This window comes from Xyrauchen texanus, chromosome 4 (assembly GCF_025860055.1).
Source record: "Xyrauchen texanus isolate HMW12.3.18 chromosome 4, RBS_HiC_50CHRs, whole genome shotgun sequence".
In the NCBI taxonomy this organism is placed as follows: Eukaryota; Metazoa; Chordata; class Actinopteri; order Cypriniformes; family Catostomidae; genus Xyrauchen; species Xyrauchen texanus.
This window is the reverse complement of record NC_068279.1, coordinates 2,239,040-2,262,598: the sequence shown is the minus strand read 5'-3', so window position 1 is coordinate 2,262,598 and position 23,559 is coordinate 2,239,040. Positions and strand designations below refer to the sequence as shown.

The 23,559-nt window shown below is 40.9% G+C and overlaps 1 protein-coding gene across 2 annotated transcripts in view; it reads right to left on the bottom strand.

The window, feature by feature from the left end:
• Nucleotides 1–1,199: 1,199 nt before the first annotated feature.
• Nucleotides 1,200–23,559, bottom strand: part of LOC127643000 (methyl-CpG-binding domain protein 2-like) — a 48,807-nt gene continuing 26,447 nt past the window's right edge. Inside the window, exons 3-7 of one of the 2 annotated variants that reach the window (XM_052125517.1) lie at nucleotides 22,902–23,039; nucleotides 18,055–18,145; nucleotides 17,791–17,968; nucleotides 10,107–10,233; nucleotides 1,200–1,657 (exon numbers count right to left, since the gene is read on the bottom strand). In XM_052125517.1, coding sequence (XP_051981477.1) covers nucleotides 10,119–10,233; nucleotides 17,791–17,968; nucleotides 18,055–18,145; nucleotides 22,902–23,039 — 522 coding nt within the window. In that variant the 3' untranslated portion in view covers nucleotides 1,200–1,657; nucleotides 10,107–10,118. The remainder of the gene's footprint in view (nucleotides 1,658–10,106; nucleotides 10,234–17,790; nucleotides 17,969–18,054; nucleotides 18,146–22,901; nucleotides 23,040–23,559) is intronic. The other variant, XM_052125518.1, reaches the window with a different exon arrangement.

The following is a 23,559-nucleotide window of genomic DNA, read 5'->3' as shown; positions in this document are numbered from 1 at the left end:
ATCTCGTCTAGCTCCAAACCCTCCCAGGTCTAGTCCAGGGTTGTGCGAGGATGCCAGTGTGTGCACACGTGGAGATTTGAAGCCGGCTCCCCGAGTGCGCTCTGCATTTTAAAGACGGCGGCGATGAAGCATTATTCCCATCAGGTGTGCTTCAGTCGCTGCTGACTACACAAGGCTTATTAATTATGCACCTCTTATCGCTCTCCCGCCCAATTCCCGTCGTGAGCCTGGCTGAAGGGGCAGCTCTAAGAGACGGGGTGACGATGACGAGCCGGAGGGGGCGGATCATTCTGCCACACCTTCTGCAACTACTCTATGAGTTCCAGTGTAATTTCATGCAAGAAAGAGTCTTCCCCTCCTTTCAAACAGGTTTCCCAAACACTCGGGAATTCAAACTACCAATAGATTAGTGGTGGTGGCGTAGCGGGCTAAAGCACATAACTGGTAATCAGAAGGTTGCTGGTTCGATCCCCACAGCCACCACCATTGTGTCCTTGAGTAAGACACTTAACTCCAGGTTGCTCCGGGGGGATTGTCCCTGTAATAAGTGCACTGTAAGTTGCTTTGGATAAAAGCATCTGCCAAATGCATAAATGTAAATGGATTACTGATAGTGACTCTTAACATTAAACTGAGATATGAGAAAGTATTTTTACATTCGTTACATCTGTGGACGTCTCTCTCTCATTCTAGGTCCCTGTATGATTTGACGCTCCTCCCCCCAGTTTAGGAGCTCCTCCTCCTAATAATCACCTGTCTCCTGTGTTGTCTTGTGATATAAAGGAGATGACCGAAACTGCAAGAGAGTAGATGTTGTTTGGAGAATAGTGCTGAGGGTTTTATAATCTTTGTTGACCTGGAAGCTTGTTTATGGAAGCTCCTCTCCTGTTTGTTAAGGAGTTAGGGAAGTTTTCTGTATGACTTATTAGGATGTTTAGTACTTTTGAGCAGTTAGATTGCATTACTGACTTTAGGTAACCTTTTTATGTTGCATCCCAACCCCCAGATGGGGTACGTAACACGTTACAAAATGACACTTCCTTTAAGATTGAGAGAAAAACGCTGCTTTTACTTCACAGCAGATCACACTAGCCATAAATCTCAAATCATGAAAGCTTTTTCCCTTTTTCACTCTTGGATAGCCGGTATTAGTGGTCATTTTCAAGAACGTTCCCAAATAACACGAGAGCATATCTGTGAATATAATCATTTATTTCCTGTAGAATGAGGCAAGAAATGCACACATTAATCTCAAGGTATAAAATCTTTTCTTAAATAAGCCGTTTTCATTCAAACGTTGCAATTGCATTACAATTGTTACAAACCCTGAAGAGAGCACATCCCGTACAATCAACGACACCAAACACAAATGTACAATACAAATATAGCAAACGGTAACCTGATTTGATTAAGTATCGCTCCGTAGTTGCCCGCATAAAAAGCTTTAATGTCTAATAACGTCTCTCGGACACAAAATAAGCATTGTTCTCAATTATATGTAGATATGTACAGGAACATATTTGCTCTGGATGAAAAGGCCTTGGTTGAAGCTATTTGGGTTCTCGATTCAGCTGCTGTTGATGCAGACTGATGACATCATCGTTTTGGGGAAGTCCACTGAGGTGGGTGGGTGGGTGACTCCAGTGCACAGAGAAATCTGGAAGACAGATGAACATTTCAAATCAATTAAATGTACAAGAGTTCCTCTTTACATCAGTAATCAAGGTGTTTGCGTTTGGTTTTAACACAGAAGCAGACTGCTTGGGTCATTTAGCATTTTTAGTTGTGCAATATGTAACATTATTCATGTAATAGTCGCCTTTTTCTTGCCAATGTGTGAACTTAAAGAAATGAGCCCTTCCCGGACTACCTAGTTTGCCTATTAAAGCCTGTAGACTGATTTTCATGTGAAAGGAGCGGGTCGCTTTTGCCGGGAAAATCCAAAGGGTGGGACGTTTATGCGTGCTCCCAAGATCCTTGGGAGGAGCTAATCAGCCGAGGAGAGAATACAGCCGGATGCGGCAGCTGTGTGTGGCTCTCTCTCTCCCGAACTGCCGCCTTATCCCTCTCCTCGGCTGATTAGCCCAATTGGGGGCCAGGCGTGCATAGTCACGGCCCGGCCTTCCTCCTCGTCACAAGTGCATACAGTACAACATAATCCACCATTACACATTAAAGAATTCATTGAGACACCTGCATCCCTCATGTTGACTGATCGGGAATCAGCTGTCGGCCTCAAAGTAGGTGGAGCTCCAGGTCACACCTACCAATGACGTGGACAGATGGCAGTAAAAAGGTGTTTACCCGCTGGTAGTTTTCCAGAACATTTGTGCAAGCGAGCTCTTGCGACACCAAAATGAACTCAAAAACACCATCGTTTTGGCCAGATTTTGTTCGAAATGGTCAAACCCGTTCGTTCCTTGATTTTGTAAGACGTATAACACGCCTTTACTGTGAGGGACAAGAGCCCAAAATTAGGCATGTGATCCGCCAAGCACAATAAGCAGGAAAATGTACAGAGAAATTGGGGGACAGCGAACAGTAAAAGGCAAACGAAAGGTGCACTCTTACAATCAGTACTGCCGCTCCCTATAAGCAGACTACGCAGTCTGCGTAGGGCGCCAACTCCCTAGGGGGGCACCATCTTACCCTAGGAGGGCACCAGAAAGTCCACCGGCTGCCCTTAGTCACATGTCATACGTTATTCAAGGATCCAAAAGCAGTTGAGGAACACAGACGATCGCTTCGTGCTCATATCGCGCGAACACCCCCCCCGGTCAGACAATCGCTTCGTGCTCATATCACGCAAACCACCCCCCCTCCCCACGTCCACATGGAACTCTGCGTAGGGCATCAATTTGGCCAGTGCCAGCCCTGCTTGCAATCATCAACTTTTGTCCATTTCTCTAGGCACACCACCATTATTAAAAATCATCAATTGTGCATGAACTCGACAATCAATAAAGTTTGTATAAATAAACCTTCAATAATGCTACAAATGTGTCACTTTTAAAGCATCCTGTGTAATCTTGCCTTAGTCCGCAAACCGTAATATAGATACACATTTCAACTCGGTCCATGCTTGGCGAAAAACTATTGACATTAAGCTGTCGTGACAATTAAATGGCAAATGCGATTAATTAGTTAACAACTATGTACAGTATAGCATGGGGGCGTGGCCAGGAGAGGAAGGACTGTAAGGATTGACACCTGTGGGAAATTATCTACAACTGCTTTTCTGTGTTATGGTGCGTTCACATACGACGCAAGGAAAATATTCGTCTCGCATTGCTTGCGCGAGTTTGACCGCTGGATTATAAATGTGTTTAAACAGGCGTTCGCGCGAGTAACGCGAACCCGCGAGTGTTCCCGCTTCTCTTCCGGAAAAGGACAAGAGGAGGGGCTTCTACGACTTGGTTCATAGTAAAGTACAACCAATCGCTGGAATCAAGTAGACGTGCATATTTTCACGCGCAACTTCCTCGCTCACTTTCCTCAAAGCGACGTTGTTTTTTCGTCCGGTCTCTGTACATGTATGACGTTGTGTCATGTATGACACACCGCTATAAAAAAATTCTCATCCATTTTTACAGATTTCTTCTGCTACTACGTCAGTGACATCCGGACAATCTCAATGCTGATAGGCTTTCGCGACAATGCGTCATGCTAATGAAGCGATTTAGCATGTTCGAGTCGCTCCATTCGTATCTATTCGCATCTTTGCATTGACTTTGTATGTAATCGCGCCGCGTGAAACGCTCTTTCATACGGAGTTACAAGATTTCTCTGGTTGTCAACATTATCCCACAAATGCTGTTAATTTGATCATAAATAAAACACATTTATCCGTCTGTATGTCTCCCTATGGATGCTGTGCGTATGCTTTTCCCAGTTATTTCACTTAACAGATGAAAACATACATTTATGAGCGCAACCAAAACTAATGAATCCGAAAAGGGTTTTTAATTAAATTAGGAAACACAAATCACGTTGCACAATTGCTTGGGTGTGAGAATACAACAGAGAGCTAATCAAAACATACATTTGAACCCTTTTAAGTCTCTATTGCAATGTGTTCACATCACAGACTGGGAAAATAAAGAGACGTGAAAAAAGCTGCGCATGTAATTTGCATCTTCATTAGCAGCTGCTTTTCACTTATGCTGAGAAAAGTGGGTAATTAACACAAACTGCCCCACAATTTACGAGTTTCCCTAAAAGCACAAGCATTCATTATACATGCCGTGGGGCAACAAACAGCATTTCACTTCCATAATGTCACCAATTCCCAAAAGAAACGGGATATTCAATGAGAACAAAATGTAGGGCGGGGCTTAATTATATCCAGCAGGAGTTGATTGGCTGGTGAAAATGAATACTCTCGAGGCTTTCAAACACACTCTCTTTTATCTTCACATTTAAAATGACTTTGAATCGTCTAACACGCGTGACTAAACATGTACTAATTAGAAGTCAGCGAATGAAGCAGAAGCCGTGATTTGGTTCAGCGGCAATTAAGCGATACAACATCCACATCAGAGGAACTGTGTGAAATAATCGCTTTATCTCCTCCTGTCCATACGTCAGGACAGTCGGCATAAAACGCTGACAAAGACGGTGGGTATTTTCCTCTTCAGTGTCTGGTGTGAGTGTACCGCATCAGCATTACTGTATCTGTGCGTGTAATAATGAACAACGGCCTCTATTCATGTGTAATTACCGCTGGAGCTTCAGTCTATTGTACACGTCAATAATCATATTCGTTCTCTGTTTCTATCCGTTGTGAGCTGAAATGTGCTGAGAGCAGATATGATGCATGTGCCTCAGGGTTTGAATATTTACTCATTAGTCCATATTCCAGCACTCTGATCAGCTGAGGAAAAAAAAAGTATGTATAAATGGTAAATGGTCTTATATAAAAAATTCAAAGCGCTTTACACTGCGACTCATTCACCCATTCACACACACATTCACACACCAATGGCGGTAGAGCTACTATGCAAGGCACTAGCCTGCCATTGGGATCAATTTTGGGTTCAGTGTCTTGCCCAAGGACACTTCGGCGTGTGGAGTCGTGTGGGCCAGGAATGTTGCACGTTACCACGGAGACCTAGCATGTGTGGAGGCTTCACGCTAATCTCCGCGGCATCCACGTGCAACTCACCACACGCCCCACCGAGAGTGAGAACCACATTATAGCGACCACCAAGAGGTTACCTCATGTGACTCTACCCTCCCTAGCAACCGGGTCAATTTGGTTGCTTAGGAGACCCTGGATAGAAACTTGGAGTGGTGGTGGTGGCGTAGTGGACTAAAGCACTTCACTTGTAATCAGTAGGTCGCTGGTTCGATCCCCACAGTCACCACCATTGTGTTCTTGAGTAAGGCACTTAACTCCAGGTTGCTCCGGGGGGGGATTGTCCCTGTAATAAGTGCACTGTAAGTCACTTTGGATAAAACCGTCTGCCAAATGCATAAATGTAAATGTAAATGTAACTCGCGACTCCTGGTGTGGTAGTCAGCGTCAATACTCGCTGAGCTACCCAGACCCCCCACAACTAGTATAAATTGATTAAATGTAAGCAACTCACTTATCCCACTTTGATAGGTGGTACGCACTTAGTTCTGCTGTCATGTTTCTTGTCTTCTACTCGAGCCTCTTCCTCATTTAAATGAAAGGAAACATCCGCCCGACATTCTGGACGCTCTCGTTTAACTTGGAAACACAGCATGTGACCCGGCGGTGGAATTAATGCAGATGCTGTTGGTTTGTGCTCGGTAATTTGTATTTAAATTGCACCGAGTGCTCTTACGCATTCAAATCCGAAATGCTTGGCGTGGGTCATCACCTCATAAACAAGTCAAATCACAGATTTACAGTTTCACAATAAAATGTCCAGCAGGGGGCGCCAAAAGCGAGTGAAATAGTGTCGTAATCAGACGAGGTTTTTAAGGTGAATATTAGATGCAACGTAACTTTATACTTTATAACCTAAACCTAACCAATAGTGTCTTAAAAGCAAACGAGAGATGACCAGACATCCTTACCCTAAACATACCCAATAGAGTTTGATTAGAAAAAGCAAATGTGACATGAAGTCTAAAGTTATGGAGATGCATCGTCTTATATCAAATATTAAATGGTGCACAGTAGAATCAAAAGCAGGGACGAGAATATGAAATAAAACTGGAGTTTTGTGGCTTTTAGCTTGTGCGTCTAGCTTTGAGGTTATCTGATGTACAAATATCCCGTTTTAATATGAAACACGCCGACACAGGAAAGAAAGCCAGTCATTAACATAAAGATGTCTTATAGGTACAGTAGCAAAAACAGCCCGTTGATTTGCTAACCTCAGAGGAAGGGAAGAAAACAGCCTGATCTTGTATTATTTGGAAAAGTTCAATTACGTGCTTCATTGCACGTTTGGCTGCAGTTTCACAATAAAATGTCCAGCGGGGGGCGCCAAAAGCGAGTGAAATAGTGTCGTAATCAAACGAGGTTTTTAAGGTGAATATTAGATCCTAAACCTAACCAATAGTGTCTTAAAAGCAAACGAGAGGTGACCAGAACAGACATCCTTACCCTAAACCAACACCAAAACGTACCCAATAGAGTTTGATTAGAAACAGCAAATGTGACATGAAAAGCACATTTCCTGAAGCAACCGTGTCCTTTTGTGTCACTTCTATGACAGTTTTGTCTCACGTGTCAGCTCAAACAGCGGTCTTCCGAGTTTAAAGTCCAACACTTTAATCAGGTGAGCCACCGCGCAAGCTAATCACATTGGAATAAGTGTATAAATGTAGGTGTGTCTGTAATACAAGTGTTAAAATGTGTCGTTTAACATAGCAGTGTGATAACAGAGTGAAACATAAGTGTTTCTAAAGTCATAATCAAGTTGTAATTATATAGTACATAGAGTACAAACGCATACGTGGAGTGGCGGTGGCATAGTGGGCTAAAGGACATAACTGGTAATCAGAAGGTCACTGGTTCGATCCCCACAGTCACCACCATTGTGTCCTTGAGCAAGACACTTAACTCCAGGTTGCTCCGGGGGGATTGTCCCTGTAATAAGTGCACTGTAAGTCGCTTTGGATAAAACTGTGGAGTGGTGGTGGCATAGTGGGCTAAAGCACATAACTGGTAATCAGAAGGTTGCTGGTTCGGTCCCCACAGTCACCACCATTGTGTCCTTGAGTAAGGCACTTAACTCCAGGTTGCTCCGGGGGGATTGTCCCTGTAATAAGTGCACTGTAAGTCACTTTGGATAAAAGCGTCTACCAAATGCATAACACATTAACACATGAGAATTCAGAAGAAACCAAAACTTTTTAAAATTAAGATTAAAATCAAATGGATACAGTACGGTTGAACTGCTTGTGTCTAACCTTCGATGAAAGGATGTGATATGATTAATTTCATCCTTTAGAAATTAATGAGAGGAAGATGAGAGCGCACAGGAAGTGGCTTCAGTCTTAATGAGCTCTTGAATATTTGATGGCAGCGTGACCTCTCAAACACGAGTCCATCATCACAGCGAGCTCTTTCGACGATCACACGACCCTCCAGAGAGAAAATGCCTCATCTGAGACACGAGCGCTGTGATGTCGATGCATCAATAGTCCAAAAAACATATTTATAAACGGGAAAGATATGGACGATGTTCTGTCAAATACAGCGTTCCAGTCACACTACAATAAACAATATAGTAACAGCGATGATGTGAAACATCAATGTAGTCAATGACGTCATGCTATCTATTAAGTTATTAAATGCATACAATACAATTACGTGAATACACCTCTGCTACGATGAACATGCGTTCAGTTTTGGATATTTTTCTGGGGCTGAAAGTAAAACAATATCTAGGTGATGTAACAATCTAGAAACTAAATTTTCAAAAAAGTAGTTTTCACTGTTAGTTGGCCTTGCATTTAATGTAGTCTGGCGTAATAGCTTTGGGAGACCACAAGGGGGTGCTATAACATGTACTGTACTTAATACTGAACACAACGTAATTTCAAGGCATCCGCCTTATTTTGCAGCTGCATTTCCGGCGAATGTGTAAAAGTTCATCTGTTATTGACCGCAATGTAAATAAAAGGATAATAATACCAAAATTTAGTTTATAAACAAAGTTCCCGTGAGCGCCGATCGCAATGCATGAACTATCAAAGACTCGATTCGAGTCAGTGATGCAGTGTTTCTAGTCTCAATGTAAACCTCCGTTCATATGTACCAGCATAACCTCAGACGATGCCTTTATTTACATATTAAGGCGATGTTTCATAAGCCATGCTGAATGGGAGTTCTGCGTGTCTGTTTACTATACACCACTAAGAGAGTGAGAACGCTCGCTGACAAGAACGGAGAGTAAAATGCATTTATTAATTTGCCAAGATGAAACAAGATGGCGTTTTGGTACAAAGAAAGTTAAAGCAGCATTGTACAGCGGCTTTCTGCTGGTCGTGTAAAGTTTGTGGAGGCGTGTGAAGACGGTGCAGCGGACTCTCCGTGACTCTCCCTTTAATGAAAGCCAAGAGTCTCCGTAACTGAGATCAGTTGGTTTAAAAATAATAATAATTAAGCATAGCTTATAGCGAAGCCAAAACGTAATGAAGCGAGGATATAATACAATTGTATTATAATTTCTCAAAAAATAAGCAGTGAAATTTTTGGTTTAAAATATTATATTATATATTTGAAAGATTACTTATAATTTATTAATATATATATATATATATAACTTTTGAATAAATCTCAATTAATAAATAAGTTATGAATATATATTATTTATTTATTAAAAACAAAAATCTATAATACAAATAATGTATTATATTTGTAAAGATAAATAAAAATCATGTATAAATCTCAAATGATAATCAATTAATAATAATTCATAAATGATAATATAATATAATAAAAATAATTTATATTATTTTAATGAAAAGGCAAATTAAACTGAAATGTTTTCAGTTCAAATGGAGTAACCCTGAGAAAACTTTATTATTAATGATTCAAAAGTTAATGATATTTATAAAAATAAATAAATATTAAATTATGTATAAATCTCAAATGATAATCAATTAATAATAATTCATAAATGATAATATAATATAATAAAAATAATTTATATTATTTTAATGAAAAGGCAAATTAAACTGAAATGTTTTCAGTTCAAATGGAGTAACCCTGAGAAAACTTTATTATTAATGATTCAAAAGTTAATGATATTTATAAAAATAAATAAATATTAAATTATGTATAAATCTCAAATGATAAATTATACATGTATAATAAAAATGTATTAATTATTTAATATTTAAAATTCAATAAATATTTGATTTGAATTTTATGAAATGGCATTTTTTTGTTCATGTCAAATGAAGTACCCCTAAGAAAGTTTTATTTAAAATGTCATATTTGAAAAATAATGATAATAAATAAAAATATACATACATATATATAAGAATAAATGATAAATACATTCATAATAAATAAATACGATTTATTTATAAATTATTTAATATTTAAAATTCAATAAATATTTTATTTTAATTTTATGAAAAGGCATGTCAAATGAAGTACCCCTAAGAAAACTAGTGCTTTAAAATGTCATATTTTTAATAATAGTAATCATAATAAATACGTTTGTATAAATAGTATTAATATAATAATATATTAAATGATAAATACATTAAAATTAAATAAATAAGATTCATTCATAAATTATTTAATATTTTAAATTAAATAATAAAAATGTGATTACAATTTTATGAAAAGGCAATTTTTTAAGTAACACTAAGAAAAATGTTGATTTAAAATGTCATTTGTAAAAATAATAAATAATTGATGTATAAATATAAAAAAAATACATAATAATATATTAAATGATAAACACATTAATATTAAATAAACAAGATTTATTTATAAATTATTTTATATTCAAAATTCAATAATAAAATATTTGCTAGAAATTTAAATGATATTTGTGGGGGAAAAAATCCTCTATAATGATCACATAATACTGATGTTTTCAAGAAAAACGTCTTCAGTATCTCTGATGATCTTCTGCTCTTTGTGGAAGTCTTCACTGTCTCACCTGCAGTGATCTTTATGCCGCTCGTCCCTTCATGTCTCTGGTGGATTCAGCAGCTCGAGCCACACTGTCGGCCATCAGAGCATCCTCCAGACAGCGGCGGGCCTGATGGACCTTCAGCTCCTGCTCCCTGAGGAACACCACGAGAGAGAGAAAGCGTTGAGAGAGCTGCTGCTGCTGTCTAACAGCGATCTTCATCATCTGTGACCTTTCTTTATCTCGTCACCTGACGTCTGTCTCACCATCTCACCTTCACCCCGGCCTGTCAATCAAACTCAACCCTGTCTATCACCTCCCGTAACCCCGCCCCACCATTCCCTCACGCTGTCTGTCTGCTGCAGCAGGATGCTTCCTGCTCTTTTGCAATAAAAGTTTGAGTTTCGTGTACTATGGCCTACCTAGGTGGCATTTTAAGGGCAGAATACACATGAACGCTTAGCCAATGCACTGCAAACAAGGTTTTTTTGTGTTAATGGCAACAGCATACATTTGGCCAAAGGTGTGTATTTTGGGGGGAATTTTGATATTTCAACCTCAGTTCCTATAATACATCTATAATACACTGTAATAGTCACACTCGGGACCTTCAGGACAAACATGTCCCCATTGAAACCCATTAAAATTGCAATATTTGATCACAGTGCCATTAAAGCATAAAATCACGAATTATATGATAGTATACATTCATTGCAGATCCCTGACTTCAAAATGTACATTTGTAATATTTTCCTCCAGATGGCACCATTTAGCTCATGTTTAGCCTGTGGAGCAAATACAAGCTTTTCCCCTATTCTCTGTTTGCTGTATTATAGAGACCTGCAGGACAACTGAATACATGATGCAGATACAATTGTGTGTGTGTGTGTGTGAGTGTATGTATATGTGTGTGCGTGCGTATGTGTGTGCGTGTGTGTGTATATGTTTGTGTGTGTGTGTGTATGTGTGTGTGTGTGTATTCTCTGTTTACTGAATTATAGAGACCTGCAGGACAACTGAATACATGATGCAGATAAATTGTGTGTGTGTGTGTGTGAGTGTATGTATATGTGTGTGCGTGCGTATGTGTGTGCGTGTGTGTGTATATGTTTGTGTGTGTGTGTGTATGTGTGTGTGTGTGTATGTGTGTGTATGTGTGTGCGTGCGTATGTGTGTGTGCGTGCGTATGTGTGTGTGTATGAGTGTGTATGTGTGTGTGCGCATGTGTGTGTGTGTGTATGTGTGTGTGTATGAGTGTGTATGTGTGTGTGCGCATGTGTGTGTGTGTATGTGTGTGTGCGTACGTGTATATGTTTATGTGTGTGTATATATGTGCGTGTGTGTATGTGTGTGTGTATATGTTTGTGTGTGTGTGTGTGTGTGTGTGTATGTGTGTGCGTGCGTATATGTTTGTGTGTGTGTGTAAATGTATGTGCGTGTGTGTGCGTATGTGTGTGTGTGTGCGTGTATATGTGTGTGTGTGCGCGTATGTGTGTGTGTGTGTGCATGTATATGTGTGTGTGTGCACGCATGCGTGTGCGCGCATGCGCGTGAGTGTGCGCGCATGCGTGTGTGTGCGCATGCGTGTGTATGTGTGTGTGTGTGTGTGCATGCGTGTGTGTGTGTGTGTGTGTGTGTGTGTGTAAAACACAACAGTGGCATTTAAAAGGGTTAAAATTCTGAAAATGAATTAATATTTGGTAGTTATGATCAGGACTGATCATAAACATCAATGAAAGTGGAAAATAATATTAATATTTTTATGAAATTGTTTTGACATGGACATTTTTGTTTAATCTGACAATGCACAAAAAATAATAATGCATCAAAATCACTGTTGTTACCAGTTATTGACACATCCCAGACTGCGGTATTCCACAAAAAAAAAAAAAATAAATAAAAATTCCCCTTATCATTTAGTATGTTGAAATTAATTCATTTTTTGTGTTTTTATTTTTTCATAAAAGAACAACAGTGGCATGATGTAAACAAACTGGCATTTAAAGGGTTCAATTCCTGAAATTGATGTATGAATATTAAATGAATATTTGGTAGTTATGATCAGGACTGATGTTGCTTAAAAAAAAATTACTAAGTGAAAGAGGAAAATAATATTAATATATAATATTACAATGACACAGACATTTTTGTCCTATAGTAACGTTTTTAAATTGTTAAAACAATACAACCATCTCAAAAATACTTATATCAACTTATATCAAACAAGTAACCAATAATGAAAATCAATCATATGGGCACCTTATTCCATCCATGCCCTCTTGTGTGCGCTGTGGGACCCACGTGGGATAACGGCTCTTTCCAAATATGGATTCTAACACACTCTAGACATTCAACGAGGATCATCTAACACATCTCTGACGGAGAGCGTTTCAGTGAATGGATCCCAGAGGAACTGTCGCTATAGAGATGCCATTAGCGATTACACATCACCGCATGTCATGACACTCTCAGGAATATTTCACAATTCGTAGCTGGGTGCCACCGACAGACCAGGGTCCAGAAAACTTTCCATAGAAGACAGTTCACACTAGTACACTCTCTAGTACACTCTCTAGTGCCCCTTGTGGCATTGTTGAGCATTACAGAAGGCAGAAGTCTTAAAGGGACAGTGACTAAATTACAACGGCTAATTATGGGGTCTGGGCAACGAGTATTGACCGGGTGTTGCGGATTGTTCCAGTAGCACTGCTCACTCATTAATGGAAATGTTGAACAGAGTTGGACTGAAACTGCAGCCCAGTCTCACTCCTCGCCCTTGAGTGAAAAATTAGGTTCTTTTATTGCCAATTCTTATTAACTGCGCACCTGTTGTCTGAATACATAGATTTGATAGTGTCGTACGTTTTACCCCCAATGCCGGACTGTAGAATTTTATAATACAGAGCATCATGCCAGATGGAATCGAATGCTTTTTTTAAAATCAACAAAGCATGCATAAATTTTGCCTTTGCTTTTTTGGTGCACGTGCTGGTTGACTATCGTGTGTAGCGTGTGAATGTGGTCGGTGGTGCGGTGGTTTGGTAGGAATCCAATCGGACTCTTACTCAAGACATTGTGCTTGGTAAGAAAGGCCTGTATCCGGGCATTCAAGATACAGCAGAAAGTCTTCCCCAGATTCTCTCTCTCTCTCTCTCTCTCTCTAATAAAAGCTTGTTTGTCAATGCTCGCAGCTTCCTCTTATAATGCAGTATTCACATCAAAATCATTACGAGACACACAAAGGAAGGAACAAACACTCAGCGCACATGTTCCGCATTATAATGATGCGAGTGTGAACTCACTGACATTCCAGAGCATTTCCTGCAGCATGCAATCAAACAGGCTTTATCTACAGATGCAAGTATAGTAGCTAAAGCACAGGATAAATACCGCGGTTGTGTCCACTCAAAACGCAACGCCAACCGCTGTTAATTTTAGCCTGTAAAGAGTCTCAGAAAGTGGAAGTGAATAGTGGGCAGAATTCTGTCAGGCATTCACTTCCTCTAATGACCACTGGCAGACAGCAGCACAGCTCTAATGCACGGCTCATTAGAATGAATGGACACACACACACACACACACACACAGCATGCTCTCTCTCTCTCTCTCTCTCTCTCTCTCTCTCTCTCTTCATTCATGAGCATTTACTGCCATCTTGTGTTTTGCAGCACAAAATCATTTTAGCACATTCAGCTGAATCATGCAGTGGAGACTGTTTGTAACTCACAAACTAACACAAATATTCATAAAATCTTTGGGCAATAGAGAAATAGGCCTTCAGATCTGCCCACAAATGTTCTATCGGATTGAGGTCAGGGCTTTGTGATGTCCACTCCAGTACCTTGACTTTGTTGTTCTTAAGCGATTTTGCCACAACTCTGGGGGTATTCTTGGGGTCATTGTCAATTTGGAAGACCCATTTGCAACCGAGCTTCAACTTCCTGGCTGATGTCTTGAGATGTTGCTTCAATAAATGTTCCTTCCTCATGATGCCATCTATTTTGTGAAGTGCACCAGTCCCTCCTCCAGCAAAGCACCCCCACAACATGACACTGCCACCCCCATGCGTCACAGTTGGGATGGTGTTCTTCGGCTTGCAAGCCTCACCCTTTTTCCTCCAAACATAACGATGGTCATTATGGCCAAACAGGTCATTTTTGTTTCATCAGTCTAAAGGAAAGATCTTTGTCCCCATGTGCACTTGCAAACTGTAGTCTGTCTTTTTTTATGGCGGTTTCTTCCTTGCTGAGCAGCCTTTCAGGTTATGTTGATATAGGACTGGTTTTGCTGTGGATCTAGATACTCGTCCACCTGTTTCCTCCAGCATCTTCACAAGCTCCTTTGCTGTTGTTCTGGGATTGATTTGCACTTTTCACACAAACTACGTTCATCTCTAGGAGACAGAATGCGTCTCCTTCCTGAGCGGTATGATGCTGTGTGGTCACATGGTGTTTATACTCGTGTACTATTGTTCGCACAGATGAACGTGGCACCTTCAGGTGTTTGGAAATCGCTCCCAAGGATGAACCAGACTTGGAGGTCCACACTTGGCTGATTTGTTTTGATTTTCCCATGATGTCAATCAAAGAGACACTGAGTTTGAAGGTAGAGCTTAAAATACATCCACAGGTACACCTCCAATTGACTCCAATTAGCCTGTCAGAAGCTAATTGGCTAATTGCCTAAAGGCTTGACAGCATTCTCTGGAATTTTCCAAGCTACTTAAAGGCACAGTTAACGTGGTGTATGTAAACTTCTGACCCACTGGAATTGTGGTTATAGTCAATTAAAAGTGAAACAATCGGTCTGTAAACCATTGTTGGAAAAATGACTTGTGTCATGCACAAAGTAGCCAAGTCCTAAACGACTCGCCAAAACTATAGTTTGATCATATTAAATCTGTGGAGTGGTTAAAAAATGAGTCTTAATGGCTTCACACATAGTGTATGTAAATGGCTGACTTCAACGGTACATCATCACATTGCTACTGGTGCAAATGTCCATTCCGGATATCAACAATTTAATTATAAACAGTGAAAATGCTCATTTTTTTACATCTGTAATTTGGTTTATAACAGTAATGCGACTGTAACTAGTTAAAAAGCTTTTTAAGATCCCACTAATTACCAGCCCTCTTTAACGTGTACATGAAAGACCAGTCTGAACAAGGAAGAGGTTGCAAAACTGGCTGTATGATGGGTAACACCCTAATGAATCATCTTATGTATGCCAATGATCTGGCTATTTGTTCTCCGAGTAGTTCTGGCTTTCAGCAGCTGCTGAATATATGTTCTGATTATGGGGTCCACTTCATTACCGATCAAATGTATGTTGACGATGATATGTATAGGCAGCGCCACATGTTGTATGCTCAAGCTAATATGTTGGCAAGAAAATGTTACAAATGTATCTGTCGACTGGATCATTCTCAGAACGCCATTATTATGATGCTGTCAATCCTAGGTTTTAAATCTGAAGGAAACTGTTGCATCACAGATTTATTTGCCTTATCGCCCGTTGTGGATGATGCATTCTACGAATGAAGAACTTTTAAAAAGCGATGTATAAATACTACATACACATGCACGGTTAATCCAGACACAATGAAACATTATTAGAGGTAAACTACTTTTCTCAGTTGATAGGACGCATTAATACAGATTTGATGCTGTTGGGTTTTGACTGAGAATCTGTAATTAAAATGATACTTTACTGTTCATTAGCAGTATGAGATCTATGCTGATAAATCTCCACACAGGGAAAAATGTAATTGCTTATTTTGGGGTCGTTTTTGGGGTGAGATCTGGCAACACTGCAACTGTGATAAGTGGTGGGTGAAATACCAGAGTACTGTCACTTTAAAAAGATCGTTATTAGCCTAGTTACAACAACATCTAAAAAGTGTTTTTACTAGTTTTAATTCGGTTGTTGAAATCAGGAATGGACATTTGCACTAGTGACAAAGTCATTATTGATATTTAAAATTAGGGATGCACCGTTACTACTTTTTCTCTTCCGATCCGATTCCGATATCAGAAATCTCAGTATCGGCGATCCCGATTCGATACGGTGTTTTTTTTACATAATCAATTTAGAATATATCTTTACATTATTGTGCACACCCAGCCCCTAATCAGGCTAATCAAGCCTCCGAGAGGGATAAAGGCCGACTGGAGACGGCAGTGCGACAGAGAGAGAGAGATTTACGTACAGCTGTCCGACACCTATGTGTGTCTTTATGGTTAAGCTCATAATTAAAATATTATTTATAATGTCAATATGGTTCTTGCCGCCTCCTTTCCCTTTAACCTCTTTACACTGGTGCCGAAACCCAGGAAGAGGAGCGATGCGCTGTAGTGGAGTCCTCGCCACTACCATCCACCCCAACGGAGGAGCCCGGCCACCTGAGAATGGACGAACGTCTGCCGACCACGAAGGGAGAAGGGGCTCCTAGCCGACCACCTGGAATGGTCAAGGCCGCTGCCAGGAGTGGGGGGAGACCCCTACCAGCCGCTAAACGCACCGGGTCGTGATGACCGCCGACCGTGAGTGGGGAGGGGCTCACGGCCGACCGCCTGAAGCGGGAAAACTGCTGCCAGGGGCGGGGGAGACCCCTTCTGTTTCCCAAGAACAAGGCGGGGCAGTCCGCCCGCCAGGGGCCAGAAGACTGCCTCCGATCCGTCCGGGGAGGAGCGGCTGTCGTCCATTGGAGGTTGGAGGAGTGGCCGAGGACCTTAGCTACGGCGTATCGGAGAACCGGCGAGTAAGTGTGTTTTTTCTCTCTCTCTCTCTCTCTCTCTCTCTCTCACACTGCCACTCCATGTTGGCCTTTCCCTCCCTTTTTATAAATGTTTTGTTAATTTGGCACGATCGCTGTTACGTTGTGTAGGTGCCACATTTTTTTTAGTTTCCCTCCCATTGTCCCCTCCCTCATCCAGTTAGATGGGGATGACCTGCCGGCAGACGGGGCGTTAGGCACACCCCTCCCCAGGGAAGGGGGTGTACGTCACATACCGGCCTGAGAGAACGAGGGAGGAATGTGGCAGGGCGGAGGACGGGCCGGGTCGTGATTTCCGCACACCTGCCCCCTAATCAGGCTAATCAAGCCTCAGAGAGGGATAAAGGCCGACTGGAGACAGCAGTGCGACAGAGAGAGAGATTTACGTACAGCTGTCTGACACCTGTGTGTGTTTCAGTTTTATATTAAACTATCATTTTAATATAAACATATTTTCATGCCGGTTCTCGCTGCCTCCTTTCCCATTAATCCCTTTACAGACACCATTTCTGTATTTTTAGGATATCAATTTCACGACTGAAGAAAGCTGAAGTTATGCACACATCTATTTCACCCTCAAAGTAATCATTCAGAGTGAAATTACTCTCGTCAGTCTCATGAGAATCACAATGACCTTGAGCTATGATTGAACGGTGACACTTCATTCGACTGAGAAAAACCCCTTGATTCAAAAGAGATCTGCAAAGAATACATACCACATTAAAACTCACATCAGTCCTAAATTGGAAAGCAGTAATTAAGGATAACTTTCTCAAAACAAACCAAAACTATCTGGAGTTAATTCAAAACAAGGTTATGAGACTGTTGTTAGGACAAACACTTTTATTTACATTGAAGGGATCTTGCAATAAAGCAACATGCAATGCATCGCACCTGATTTGAACTCAGTTTAAGACAGACACACAGTCTTACCGGATGTCTTCATCGGTGACAGTGAAGGCTTTACACAGTGGCTGCGAGGAGTTGAGCCAAATGGCGGGGTTCTTCTCCGCCGCTGTGGACGTCTGGCCGGTGATTGGAGCTGAGCTCATGTGTAGTGCACTCGCGATCGCTGAAAGAAGTGTCTCGTCTGACGAGTCTGGGCCGATACCTGCACAACCCACGACATTAACGAGCTTTTATCGCCAGTAACCGAAATCAGGCAATTGAGACTGACAGAGCCAACGAGAGTCTTACTTTGTAAACCTTTGGGCAGCTCCATAGTCCTGAGCACTTCCTCCGTCACATCTGAAGATCTCAAACCCTTCAAACGCTTCTCCCAGAAGAGCTACACAAACACAAGAAAACAGACAACAATCGGTCAACATCTGGGACACTTCCAAACTCGTGAGGCTCCAAAGAGCTTGAAATGTACATTCAAATATGACGTGTTGATGCGTCGCAAGAGGTTTGACATCAATGTCTATATGACTGGATCTGTTGCATATGTTTCTCATGCAAAGCTACGTATCACATGACCTCAAATCAGGGGTCTCCTGCTGATCCCCTTGCAAGGGACCATCCTCTAAATATAGTGATATTATACTAGTGATAAGACACTAAGCTCTATTTTGGCGAATGGTATGCGCAACAACCGTGAGCTATGTCTTATCCAAATTTTCAAGAATGCTAATTCGAAGCGCAATTTTTGTGCTAGCGCAAGTGTAGTGTTTGCGCTATCTGTGGGTGTTTGTGCGCAAACTCTGCTATGTTAATGAAGTGGCGCAATTTGCTATTTTCCTGAGAAATAAGTCCTTCAGCAGCAGGTCTGTTTTCTGCAGAAAGTCTAAACTCAGTTCCTGTATTTGCAGTTTGGTGATTCCACCAGCAGGGGGCGATAATGTCCACAAATGCCAAAAACGTCAAATTATGTCCATGACAATTGCCGTTTTATGAAACAAATTTGTATGAGATGTGTGTTAATTATATATGGGTGATAGTTTATTTTTCAATTATTATGTTTAGATTTACAATTGTATTAATAATATATATTTGTTTTCATAGAGTGATTTTTAAGTCACTGCAAATGGGACCAGTGGAAGAAATTGGTGAGGGTAAAATGTTTGGATTTGGTGTTATTTCATATGATATTTTGTTTATATTTTTGTTTCGATTAAAGTGTAATTTGAATTAAGAAATACTTTTTGGTTTAATTTTTTCGTTTTTCATTTAATGAATAACATTTGTCAAAATCGACCAGTAGAAGTGAAGTGTGTGTGTGTGTGTGTGTGAGTAAATAAAAATGATTAATAATACTTACATTATTGGGGGTCTGGGTATCTCCGCGAGTATTGGCCCTGACTATCACACCTGGAGTCGCGAGTTTGAATCCAGGGCGTGCTGAGTGACTCAAGTCAGGTCTCCTAAGCAACCAAATTGACCTGGTTGCTAGGGAGGGTAGAGTCACATGGGGTAACCTCCTCGTGGTGGTGGTTAGCGGTTCTCGCTCTCAATGGGGCGTGTGGTGAGTTGTGTGTGGATCGTGGAGAGTAGCATGAGCCTCCACATGCTGTGAGTCTCCGCAGAGTCATGCACAACGAGTCACGTGATCAGATGCGCGGATTGACGGTCTCCGAAGCGGAGGCAACTGAGATTCGTCCTCCGCTACCCGGAGACCCAGCCCATTAGCGCTTTGCTTGTGAAATTTCGCCAAACCCACTTGCAGTGCTGGGTAGTAACGGATTACATGTAATCAGGATTACATAGCCAGATTACAAAAATCAAGTACTTGTAATTGGCTTACTTTATATTTTAAAATACTCGTAATCTGACTAGTTAATTTTTATAGATAGCATGATAACATATTAACAAGGCAACGGCAGTAAATTGTTAATTTATTGATCATTCTAATAATTTTATTCTTTCAATCTTTTACAGTTTTCAATCTAAATCAGCACGCTGCTAATATACGTCCTGTAAGTCTTCGAGTGTTTTCGGAAGAGAGGGGGAGGGTTGAGTGTGTTGCACTCAGAACTGATCCTCGCTAGTCAACATTTTGACATAGCAACATCATTGTTCACTGCTGTTAGATGTAATTATTATTAAATTCATGTAACTTTTAATGCACATTTTCAAAATGTCTCTTTTTGTTAGTAAAAAGTATGGAATACACGTTCTTCCTTTATGCACTTTTATGTTAAAATGATTACCATACTCAAATGCATGTAACATAAAATAAAGTACAATTAGGTTGAAAGTAATCCAAAAGTAATCCGGAAGTAATCCAAAAAGTAATCAGATCGGATTACAAACAAATTATCTATGAGATTACGCAACTGATTGCATTTTTTTGCCATGTAATCTGTCATCAGTACCGGATTACATTTCATAAGTAATCCGCCCTGCACTGCCCACTTGTGCCTAGACTCGGCGCACACTTGGACGAAAACATTAAAACTTCATGGCCACGCCCACTGACTTGGCAAGAATGACTTAAAAGCATACCGCTGCGCTTGGCGCTTTTAAAATAGTGCCTATTATGTTGTTTGCAAAATTAAATGATTGGAAAAATACTTTTTTTACGCTATTTTTTCTGTGCACGCCCTAGCACCCCCTTGTGGCCCCCTGGGGGTCCCGGACACCAGTTTGAAAACCCCTTCTTCAGAGGAATGGGAATAAAACAATTGTACTTTTATGAAACTCATGGGGCGTTTTGTCCTTTTTGGAGCTTGACAGTCGGTGTCACTATGAACTGGTTTTGTATGAAAATAACAGCATATGGGTTTGGAACAACATGAGGGTGAGTAAATAAGGAAATAAAAAAGAAATCATTTTGGGTGAACTATTCATTCAAAAATCACGTACGTGTAGTAATATAAGCTCAAGGCATAATTGGCCATTTTTCAGAATGTTAATTATGGCAGAGATGATGCCATAACGAATTTAAAAAGGTCAAATCTTCCCGCGGGTCATCTATTTCTGATCACCATAAACCGCCATCACTGATATCAGCTGCTGAGTCTCTGTAACGCCCCTCAGCCCTGTCTGTATGTGGCCGTTTCCTGTGAAACTAGTCTAATGACGCTCTTTAGGAAACGTAATAGCCAAATGAAAAATGCATTAAAATCATCGGCACATTTACAGTAATGCTTAATTATATATCACCAGGAAAGTCATTGCAAGTCTATTGTGACTATTTGATTTATCTCGATCAGTGTTCCAGGCCATCTTCTACACACTGAAGCAGATCCTTTAAAGAAGCGGAGTGTGTACTATCAGCGGTTACTGAATGAACTACAGTGTTTGCCCACAGGAGACATAAACAGCAAGAGTCTAAAGCACAAGCCATAACAGCAGCTCATAAAGAGAGCGGGATTTATTGAACATTAGACTTAAATAGAGCTCTTCCAGGACTGGTGTGGGGCTTGTGCAAGTAAATCCACCTTCTGCTACACTAAAACGGTCCAATATTTAACAGCGAGTAAAAACGCAAGGTCTACAGCAGAGATTCTCAACAGGTTGGTTCTGGAAGAAACAAAAAACCCACTAATGTTAAAAACAATCTAATCTGATTGGACATAGTCAAACCAAAAAACGTCACTCGGCAACACACAGTGGTTAATCTTTGAGACTCATTACACGATTGGCTGCAGTTACCAGTGACATGTCCAGCAGGGGGCGCCAAAAGGGAGTGAAATGGTGTGTGTATGTATATATATATATATATAGCCATTTCTTTGTCGCTGAAGTAGTGAAACCGAACGATCATCACTCTAGGCCTGTGATTCTCCGTGTTAGACGAAGGCGCAGGGCCAATACGATGCGCTCTATCCAGCAGTGGAGGAGTTGGAAAGATTACTGATCCGAGCACGTCCTGGAAAAATTGTGACATGAAGGTAACCGGATCGCTCCCTTCTGTTCGCTCAGGTAAGCCGATGACTTGAAGATTGCAACGGCGAGAGCGTGACTCCCAAGTCCTCCACTTTGTTGGCGAGTTGTTTGTAAGCCGAATTCAACTTTAGCACCGTCTGGTCCAGTGCTACAATGCGGTCGCTGTAGTCGTTCAAGTGTTGATTAAGATCGTCAATCCGCCGTGACTCAAAGCTCGATTTAAAAGTCTCAAAAGACGCAACAACTGGGGCAAGAGCGGAGTCAATAGCTGCTTTTACCGGTTCTGCGATGGTAGATTCGAATCCAGGGCGTGCTGAGTGACTCCAGCCAGGTCTCCTTAGCGACCAAATTGGCCTGGTTGCTAGGGAGGGTCGAGTCACATGAGGTAACCTCCTCGTGGTCGCTATAATGTGGTTCTCGCTCTCGGTGGGGCGTGTGGCGAGTCGTGTGTGGATGCCGCAGAGAATAGCGTGAAGCCTCCACACGCACTACGTCTCCATGGTAACGCGCTCAACAAGCCACATGATGAGATGTGCGGATTGACGGTCTCAGACGCGGAGGCAACTGAGATTCGTCCTCCGCCACCCGGATTGAGGCGAGTCACTACGCCACCACGAGGACTCGGAGCGCATTGGGAATTGGCTGTTCCAAATTGGGGAGAAAAGGACAAATAAGGTTTCAGTGAGGCACTTACAATGGAAGTCAATGGGGCCAATTATAAGAAGGGCAGAAATGTGACGCTTATCATTTTATAAAAGCACTTACATTAATTCTTCTGTTAAAACTTGTGCATTATTTGAGCTGTAAAGTTGATTAAATCATCATTTTTAGGTTTTGTTGACATCGTCATGGAAACGAAGTAATAAAATTGGCTGTAACTTCACACAGATGCGGTTATTAAGTGATTTGATCACAGTAAAATCATGTTAACACACATATTGTTTATGTCTTGTGTCTATACTTTTGATGAAGTGAGTATTTTAATGTTCAAAATTTGGTCCCCATTGACTTCCATTGTAGGTGCCTCACGGTGACAGATTTTTCCTCTCTGTGTGCACTGATGTCTCCCCAAATCATCAGCGCATTACTGCTGTATGAGTGTCGAATGAGACGTAACTGAGACTGAAGGGCTCCTGCAGTGACCGCTAGTGGTGAACGCATGATGCAGCTTGAAGTCGTATCGTTCTGATCCGAGGTCAGTGTTTGAGTCTCACCTGTCGAGGTTGTTCTGTGGCTTTCTGCAGGTCTGTTTTCACTTTGTTGTTTGGATGACTGACCACTTTAGTGACGGGCTGCTTGAAGATGGATGCTGTTTGTCTGATGGGGAGAGCGGTGTTCAGATCCAGCTTCCCTGAGAAGAGCAAAAGATTAGTGTTTTATATATACAATTATTATTTTGGTTTACAGAACTGGCACCTCATTTTCATATTACATCATTTCATTTTCTGTGCATGCAAAACAATCCCAATAAAACACTTTGAAATTGAAAAAATTTATATTTTGAGAATTAGTAATCCAGAGATAACAGACCCATGGTACACCCCCGCCCCAATCGCAAAGCATTGTTATCCAAGTAGTAAGAGAGAAAAAAACTCTACTCTTAAAGGGACAGTTCACCCCAAAATGTAAGATTCACTCATCATTTACTCACACTCATGTCATCCCAGATGTGTGACTTACTTTCTTCTACAAAACACAAATGATGATTTTTAGAAGAATATCTCAGCTCTGCAGATCCTTACAATGTAAGTGAATGGGTGCCAAAATTCTACACTCCAAAAAGCACATAAATGCAGCATAAAAGCAATCCAGTGGTTTAATCCGTGTCTTCAGGAGTGATATGATTGGTGTGGGTGAGAAACAGATAAATAC